The sequence below is a fragment of the Oryza sativa genome, chromosome 8 (genome assembly GCF_034140825.1).
Source record: "Oryza sativa Japonica Group chromosome 8, ASM3414082v1".
Taxonomy (NCBI): Eukaryota; Viridiplantae; Streptophyta; class Magnoliopsida; order Poales; family Poaceae; genus Oryza; species Oryza sativa.
In genome coordinates, this window is record NC_089042.1 from 26497225 (window position 1) to 26506636 (window position 9412).

At 46.6% G+C, this 9412-nt stretch overlaps 2 protein-coding genes across 2 annotated transcripts; one reads left to right on the forward strand and one right to left on the reverse strand.

The window, feature by feature from the left end:
• The first annotated feature begins 511 nt into the window (after window positions 1-511).
• On the forward strand, window positions 512-1921 carry LOC4346119 (putative F-box/kelch-repeat protein At1g15680). Its single transcript, XM_015793949.3, has one exon. The coding sequence runs from the start codon at window positions 639-641 to the stop codon at window positions 1752-1754; it is 1116 nt and encodes a 371-aa protein (XP_015649435.1). The 5' UTR covers window positions 512-638; the 3' UTR covers window positions 1755-1921.
• A 3193-nt stretch (window positions 1922-5114) lies between these two features.
• On the reverse strand, window positions 5115-7092 carry LOC9268337 (putative F-box/kelch-repeat protein At1g15680). The gene has a single exon (XM_015793865.3). It carries the CDS (start codon window positions 6814-6816, stop codon window positions 5653-5655), a length of 1164 nt encoding a protein of 387 aa, XP_015649351.2. The 5' UTR covers window positions 6817-7092; the 3' UTR covers window positions 5115-5652.
• Window positions 7093-9412: the final 2320 nt, after the last annotated feature.

A 9412-nucleotide genomic window follows, 5' to 3' on the forward strand; every position in this document is an offset into this window, starting at 1 on the left:
AAGTAATTATTAATTATTTTTATATTATTTGATTTATTATTAAATATACTTATATATATACATATAGTTTTCACAAAAGATTTTAAATAAGACGAACGGTCAAACATGTGTTAAAAAGTCAACGGTGTCAAATATTTAGAAACGGAGGGGGTATAAAAATAATCATAAACTTTTTTTTTAACTTATCATAAACTTTTTTTATTACTAATAAACCGCTACGACCTATAACAACCGACGGCAGGGACTGGATTGCGGGCGCTATCCCCTCTTTTCTCGGAATTCTTTTTATAACTTTTGACTGGTGGAAACCGGCCAAATTTGGGCATGCATGTGTGCTATACGCGTGGCGCGACGTGAGATCTGACGGTTACCGCCTTACAGGTATGCTCCTCCACCCGGCAAGTCTCATTTTTAGCTGGGCTACTACTGAGGGACACGTGGCAGCTTGCTGGCAGGACACGCAGCGCTTCGACCTGGACACGTCACCGGTATACCCCAATCTAGAAAACCAAGTACGAAGTAGTAGTATAAAATTGGCACGCCCAGTTGCATTTTACTCGGAGAGACTTGCTGCTGATCAAGTAATCCTTTCAATTCGTTACAGAACACACACAGATCGAACAGAGAGATAGTAAGAGATGGCAATTCTGAAGAGTTGTTCAATTGACAGTGAGATCGCCCTCATCGGCGACGATCTTCTGTCGGAGATAATCGTCAGGCTCCCGTTCAAATCCGTGGCGCGCTCCGCCTGCGTCTCCAAGGATTGGCGCGCCGCCGTCTCCGACGACTACCTCCGCCGCAGGCTGCCGCTGCTCATGACCACCGTGTACTTCCCCGACGACGACGCTGTCGCCGCCGGCGGCGGAGGTGGAGGTGGCCCGCGGTTCGCGTGCGCGGCGTCCGACGGCAACGATGGTCACCGCCTCGAGGACTGCCACCTCGGGTTCTTGCCGGAACGCGGCGGCGTTGTGGTATGCGACGGCTGCAATGGCTTGCTGCTCTGTCGATCGCCCGGCACGCCGGAGTTCTTCGTCGTCGACCCGGTGACGAGGCGGTGGGCGGCGCTCCCGGCGCCGGCGAAGGCGGCGACGCTGTCCGTGCTGGCGTTCGACCCGTCCACCTCGCCGGACTACCGCGTGGTCAACTTCACCGGGTGGCGCGACCGCGGCGCGGCGGTGGAGGTGTTCTCATCGGCGACGTGGGCGTGGACGGCGCGCGACACGGAGTTCGGCGGCGTCCCGGCGAGCTCGCTCTCCGGCTCGATGCACTACCACGACGGCATCCTCTACATCCTCGCCTCCGAACCCGACTGCCTCGTCTCCCTAAACCTCGCCGACTTCTCATCCACGGCGGCGGTGATCGACCTCCCCGAGCCGGTGGACGGCGGCGACGCCCACGTCGCGCACTCCGGCGGCCGGCTGCACTACATCTTCCGCGACGGCGAGCTTCTCAAGGTCTGGGAGCTCGACGACGACGACCAATGGCGGCCGAAGCATGCCGTCAAGGTGGAACACCTCGCGCATGGAGGAGGCGAGGTGAGGTTCTTGGCGATGCACCCGGAGGAGGAGGACGTGGTGTACACGTGGTCGCCATGGAAGGTGGTGGAGCACGATCTGAGGAGGAAGACGACGACCTGCCATTGCCAAGCTTGGGAGTTTGGTGAGGGGGAGAGGAATCGTGTCGTCAAGGCGTGGCTCGTGCCGTCGTCGTGCTACCTATCGGATTGCTTAGCTCATTGTCCCGTGAAGTGTTGATGATTTAATTAATTTGTAAATCTGTTTCAATTATTTTATTTTAGTTTGTTGCTTGCGAAGTGTAAAGAGAGAGATCGTTTACGCCACCGACGTGTAGCTGGATGCATTGTGCGTGTGTTCATGTTGTTGGTAACTGTAAATGCAATAAATGGTGCAGATTTTGTTAATAGTATATCTTTACTGGATCAAACTCAAGTTGTTAAAATCTTCTGAAGAAAAATCACTGCTTGATAGAAGGAACGGACATGTTCTAATCTGATCCAAATTCTAAGATCAGACTCATAAACTTGCTATTACCCTATCGAGCATTTCTGTTTACTTCCTTCCTCATTGGCTCATCTCAATCAATTACAATTATTTTTCCGTTAACTTTGGTTTTCTACTAAACTTTCAAAAATATGTATTACCTCCGTCCTTCTGAGAGTTCACTTTTCTATATAAATCATATATACAAATCTGACTAGGATAGTTCTTATTTAATTTCTCACTCATTTTCTCATCTCAATCCCAACTTATATTTTCTCGTTAATCTTTATTTCTGCTGAAGAGAAACGCTTGTGAGCTAGCCGGAAGAGCCCTGAGCGTTTCTAGGTTAGACGATTTGTGTTTGAAGTCTCACCCATTCTAATTATTTGATAATATATCCTTCCATAATATACGCGTCTTTATTTTTATGAAACTCTCAAAAGTAAACTTTTTTAAAAGGAAAAAATACGAATTACCCTCCCCGAACTATCGCGGTCGTTCGAATTACTCCCCTGAACTACAAAACCGGACATTCTTCAACTCCAACTATGTAAACCGGACGAATTACCCCCCTCGACCCAATCCGCGATGGTTTTGGTCTACGTGACGTACACGTGGCAGTCCAGTCAGCATTCTATTTTATAAAAAAAATATGGAACCCACGTATCATTCTCTCTCTCTTCTATCTCTTCTATCTCTCTCTCACACACACACACACACACACACACACACACACTCTCTCTCTCTCTTCTCCGGACGACTGCAGAGACAGCGAGCGCGGCGGAGGAGGCCGCGGCGAGGCGAGGTGGCGGTGGACGAGGTGGGGCGGCGAAGAGGCGAGCGGCGGGGCTCTCTCTCTTCTCCAGGCGACGACGGAGGCTGCGAGCGCGGCGGAGGAGGCAGCGGCGAGGCGGCGGCGGAGGAGGCGGGGCGGTGGAGAGGCAAGCACGGCGGCGAGGTGAGCGGCGGCGCAGGGGCAGGTGCGGCTGGGTGGCGACTGGCGGTGCGAGGCGAGGCAGCTGCACGAGACGAGGAGGCGACGCGAGACGAGAAGGCGGCGATGTCGTCCTCCCGCCGCCAACCGCCTCGCCACCGCTGTCGCCTTGCCTCCTCCGCCGCCGCCGCCGCCTCGCCTTGCCTTGAGCAGCTGTTAACGACCAAATTTGGTAATATCAGCATCGGAAAAGGAGATTAGATCGAGGTGGAGTCGAAGGCGGAGCTTGATCCGAGAATAGAGCAAGAATCGGCTGAAGTCCAGATCGACTACGGTTAGGATTGGCTAGGTCCGAGTCGGACTAGGTAAGCCGATGCAGCCGATTCCGACAGTGTAATTTGGTGTATGACATCGGGTTGAATTGAGGTGCTTCAAGATGATTGCCGCACATGGATAGAGTCCTAAGAAGGCAATTGTATCTATTAATTAGGATGTTTTATGTAACTTCCTTAGAGATATATTTGGGCAAAAGTCTGCCGCAAAGACTTATGGTATCTTAGAGTTTGTTAGAGATAGTGGTCGTGTCCGGTATGGACATATCTTGTAATTCTCGGGTATAAATAGACCCCGAGCCCTATGTAATTTTTAAGACACACATGTTCAATACAATTTCGGCGCATCGCCACCTTTTTGCTTTAGTTTTGTTTCGACGAGTTCTTGCTTTCGGGTTGAGCTGCATCGGTTTCGATCTTCAACAAGAGGTAAAACTTGTTATGACGACTTGTGTTCTCGAGATGAGTACTTCCATCTTTATGACACTCTAATCTTGTCTATATAATTCGTCGAGTTATCATATGTCTTACATAATCTTTGGCAATATTGTCATCTAACCTACAATCGGCTAACATCTGTTAATAGAAGACAGCCGATTAGGTTAAATAGCGACGTTGTCCTAGATTATATAAGATATCTGCCACTTTATGAAACACCCAACGGCTTGATTGTCTAGATATTGTTCTTCTTTTCATACTTAATGCTGCATCAGTTGAGTTTGATCTATTAAGTCGTGCTTAGAATATCAATCTCTAGCCTGTCATCTGGTTGCCGATTAGGGTAGTATCGGAGTTTCAGCCGATCTTATCTAATTTAACCATATTCGATCTATATGCTTCAGTGACATGTTAAATCCGCCCTTTATGTCAAGATCTTATTGCATTTAAGTATATTAAGCTTTTGTTTGGTATATTATACCTGTTTTGATATCTTTATATAGAGTAGTATCGGAGTATTAGCTGATACATGCTAGATCTATCTGATCGGCTATGCTATAAACATATATAATCCTGTTATTAATATATATTTCGATCTAAGTGATTTATACTGTCTCGGCATGGTGACCGATCTATTCCAATCACTTGATTTAAGTATATATTAATATAAGAACTATATATCGTTAATATCTACAGCCGATCGAATAGATTTAGTTCCTTACTGTCTATTTATAACCGCCGATCGATTCATAAATGACATCGGCTCAAAGATAAATGATTGTCATCGGCACCTAGCCGATCGGCTATCATTTATAGATTTAACCACGAATTCTTTGTCTCTATTTCTTGTTGGTTACAGGATCAAATCAACTGGCACGCTCATACATTCGAAGGCGAGCTTTGGACCTGCACTGGAGTTAAGCAGATCTCCCAGGCCTCGTGTTTTCTGTCAACAGCAGCGTGAGCTCCCGCCGCCGCTCGCCTCCTCCGCCGCACCCTGCCGCCGCCGCTCCCTATCCCCCGCCTACTGCCGTGCGCCTGAGTGAGACATAGAGAGAGAAGAGAGAGAGAGGGGAAGAGTGACAGATAGGAATAGTGGAATAGGAGTATGACAGGTGGGTCTCACATTTTTTTTAATAAATAAAATGCTGACTGGACTGCCACGCGTACGCCACGTAGACCAAAACCATTGTGGATTAGGTCGAGGGGGGTAATTCGTCCGGTTTGCATAGATAGGGGTGAAGAATGTCCGGTTTTTTTGGTTCAGGGGGTAATTCGGACGACCGCGCTAGTTTTTTTTGGAGGGGGGGTAATTCGTACTTTTTCCTTTTTAAAAACAAAGACAATTCACTTGTGGACGAGAATGGAGATAGTATATTTTATAAGGGGGAGTATAACACTGCTGAAATGTATGAACTTTGATAAATAATTGACTATTTGTTTACGAACGGACAGACCATTGCCGATGTTTTACATATAAGAAGAAGAAGATGTCCCATTTAAAAAAACAGATAATTAATTAAGAAAAATTGAGCGAAAACTACAGCAGCAAATACTCCAAGAAACTTAACCTGCCAACGCAATGAAGCAAGGTTAGGCAAGCGCAACACTTAACAATGCTGCTCAACACAAGAACGATAAAGCCAAGCAACAAGCAAGAAGTAAACAAAACTCCCACACTGGCAAAAACGCGACGTTATTATCATCACACCATCACCCATGTGATCGGCAACTCCAACTCCACCAAGAAACACTAAGTCACACAACACCTATCCGACCCAAACCAAAGCACAATTCAAAAGGGCTTATGTTATCGTTGCCACACGCCGCCACCATCCATTTAACTTTTTCTTCAAAACTGCGTTTTGATATATGAGTTCTGAAGCAATCAAATCGAAGGTCAAATGGAAAAGAAATAGCAGAAAAAAAATATACTAGTATACTATAGCTAGCTAGCACCGGCAATCTGGCATGCTTGCTCGCCACCCAGGCAGCTCATCAAACCCGAGGAGAAACCAAGCAACCAAAACCTGACGACATGGTGCTCAGCTCCCAGCTTCCACGAGCTCACCATCTCCTTCCTCCTCATGTCACAGCTCGCCACCTTCCCCTCCGGCGACGAGAGGTACACCACGTCGGCCATGTCCGGGTGGAACGCCAAGAACTTGACCTCGCTTGCCGCCCAGAGCCCGCCATTGATGGTCATCTCGTTGACACAGACGGTGTTCGTCAAGATCCATTGGCATGAGCCCGGCGAGGCGGCGTCGACGTCGAGGGCCCAGACCCTCAGCCGCTCGCCGTCGCACTTGGCGTAGTGGAGCCGGCCGCGGGAGTGGCCGAGGCGCGCGCCGGCGTCGACGTCGTCGGGCAGCCGTGGCGCGAGCCTGCCCGGCGCCACCGACGTCGTCGTCGTGGTCGTGGCGGCGAGGTCCATGAGCACGACGCGGTCCGGGTACGCGAGCACGTGGAGGACGCCGCCGCGGTAGTGCGTGGTGGGGGACAGCGACGAGGCCTCGACGCCGCCGAACGCCGCGTCGCGCTCCGCCCACGCGCCGGTCTCCGACGAGAAGACGTCCACGGTGGCGCCGCGCTCCTGCCACGCCACGAAGCAGACGACGTGGTAGCGCGGCGAGCCGCCGCCGCCGTCGGCCGGGTCGAACGCCAGCAGCGGGAGCTGCGCCTCCCTCCGCGGCACCGGCAGCGCCGCCCACCTCCTCGTCGCCGGGCAGGCGACGTACATCGCCGACGCCGCGGCGAGCGACCTGTACAGCAGCAACCCCTCGCACGCGTCGACGACCCTCGCCGCCGTCTCCGCCAGCGGGAAGAAGCTCATGTCGCAGAACTCAACACCATCGCCGGAGCACGCGGTGGCGTACCTCGGCTCGCCGCCGCCGCCGTCGCCGACGAACAAGCCGGCGGCGAGCAGCGGGAGCCGGCGGCGGAGGTCGCCGCCGGAGATGAGCGCGCGCCATGAGCGGGAGACGCACTTGAATCTTGCAAGCGACTTGAACGGGAGCCTCGAGAGAATCTCCACGAGCAAATCGTCACAGAATTCCATTGCAGACGAGTTGGTTAACGAACTCGACATACATGTCACACACATAAATATCATTGATGCAGCAGAATGAAGAGAGACATGTACAATTAAGGAAGCCCACTAAGCTCAGATTAATAATAACATGATTGCACAAACAGTATCTTAATTTTTAATAATGGAAGTACCTTTCGCTTACCGTCCTGGGCACACAACCAATATGTTTTTGTTAACGTAGAAGAGGAAAAAGGAGGAGTTTTCTGCATTTTTTTAGAGTTGGCCATCACCTATCAGAAGATTTAGCTGGGCCATATATATACTTTTAAATATATATCTGCCTTATACCAATGCATGTCAGGTCAAGTTTTCCAATGAACAATTTTGTGATCTGTCCTATTAATCCAAGCTTCTTCAGACCTGTCACCATCGAGGGAGTCAGCTAGTTTTGTTCAATGGATTAATTACACTACGTGGTATGGCTGGCAGTGGCAAATCCATATGGGTTCCTTTTTCCAACTGTTTTTCAATTAGATCCATGCCAATTATCAAAGAGAAGAAATATAAAGGCACCCTTTGGAGAAGTTTTTCCTGTCCTTTGAAATTCCTTCGAATTAATTCTATATACCAAATAAGTAACATACATAGGAGTTATTTTTTTGGATTAATTGGTTTTTACTACTTTTCTTAAAAAAAAATTCAATCCAAAGGAGCCTTAAGAGTGGTGGCATAGTGCTAGGAGCGTTTAAATCTATAATCTGTTTAAATCTATAATCTTACGTCCTCTGTCTCTTTGTTTGGTAGCCGTTTATGTGGCAGCGCTGCGGCGATGTATGTTGTGCGCGGCTGTGTTGCTTGCTACTGTAGCTGGTTGCCCTGCCAGCCGAACATGCCTTAGCTAATCATCGCATCAAAATTTGTGAAAGTGGAAAATAATTATACTGAATGAAATAAAGTGAGAATTAGTTGCATTGAGATTTAATAAAGTAGGGGTATTTTATTTTTTCTATTGATACGAGTGGGATAGATAAAAAATAAAGTTATTTAGGACAGACGGAGTAACTCTTAAGATGAATAGGAAGTGTTTATATGTGCCTAATTTGAAAAGCTTTGAGGCCTGAACCTACAAAAGGCTAGTCATAAAATACTTATATTAGACTTGATATATATAATAATATAAGGTTTTTCTTCTCCATAAATAATCACGTGGTGTGTTTTTTAATATGTGTGTGTCAGCTCTATGCTGTCATTTGTACCGGTTTGTATGTGTCAAAAAGTTATCATCTGCATGTCTATGTCATTGTGAAATATTGTGTGCGTCCAAAGTACTGCCAATCAACTGGTACGGATTATGATTTCTCTAGAAGAAATCAGCAATTATTACCAGATAACTTATTCGCCTCAGTGTCCGGTGAATTCAAGCAACATGGCTCTTCTTTCATTTTATTGTTTGAAAATATATAGGCGGTGCTAAACTTTCTTTTTCAGTTGAAGGTGGTGATAACTCTACCACACCATAAATCTCAATATTATAAATCACAAATGGGGACCATCAAGGAAAAACAATCGAGAAATGTAAGAAATCAAGTTGAAAATTTGTGGGCTTTGATGGTTACCTGGTGCTGGACCAATTACATTATTGGGCTGAGCTTCCCATGCCAATTCAATAAATGCAAGGCCCAATTAGTATAATTTTATTTTATGTCACAGTACAGTGGATAAGTACAGTTATCTGGCTTCTCAAGATCTAGGAACATTTCTCCGGTCCTTGGAAAAGGAGAAGTGAGCATTCGTGTCTTCCAAATTCCACTCATAGATCTCAAGATTCAATTCTTGAAATTAAGTAAAGCCTATGGCAAATCCTTGTGGCTATGTGTGGTGGAAACCCTGGGGTTCTACTTCATCCCACATTCATCGAATCAGATGAATAAAAATGGGTCTAAAGCAGCTAGCTATGATAAAAGTGATAGAAAGTAACTTTCTATTGGTGATGTAAAAACGGAGCTCCAAAGATTGGTCCTGAGACGATGAATGTGGGTAGTAGAGAAATATAATACCAATTTTTATAAAACCATTTTTCCATCGAAGGCGGAGTTGAAACACATAGACACATCACACATGGTATAATGTAATGTGCCGCAAACTAAAAATAAAGTTGAAAGATGTTAATTGAGGAATGCAAAGCTAGCAATGAGGTCAAATATATCATACCAAAAGTATATGGGCCCAATTTAGAGTTTTTTTCCCAAAGAGTCGAGTGATTTTCTTACAATTGGGCCTGTTGGCTCTATTATTTTTAGTAACACAAACAAAATGGTCGGTGGTATAGTGCTGGGAGCGTTTAATACTATTAATACTTTAATATTAACTCTTAAGATGAACACAAAGTGCCTATTGTACTTAATATGATAAGTGTGGAATCCTGAACCTACAAAAGTTGTAAAATGTTTATATTAGACTTTAGAAAAAAGTCCAAATAACCCTCTAAACTTTGGATGGAAGTCCATCTAACACCCTGAACTTTGAAACCGGACATTTAACCCCTAAACTTTATAATACCATTTATATAACTCCTAAGGTGGTTTTGCATAGTGGTTTTTTTTTCTAACTTGTATATAAGTTGGATGAGTTTGATCACATGCTTCTTATTGGCTCTCACTTATAAACAAGTACCAAC

Bases quoted from the DNA above. Each gene is read 5' to 3' on its own strand.
- LOC4346119 (XM_015793949.3), top strand. From the start codon at position 639: ATGGCAATTCTGAAGAGTTGTTCAATTGACAGTGAGATCGCCCTCATC.
- LOC9268337 (XM_015793865.3), bottom strand. From the start codon at position 6,816: ATGATATTTATGTGTGTGACATGTATGTCGAGTTCGTTAACCAACTCG.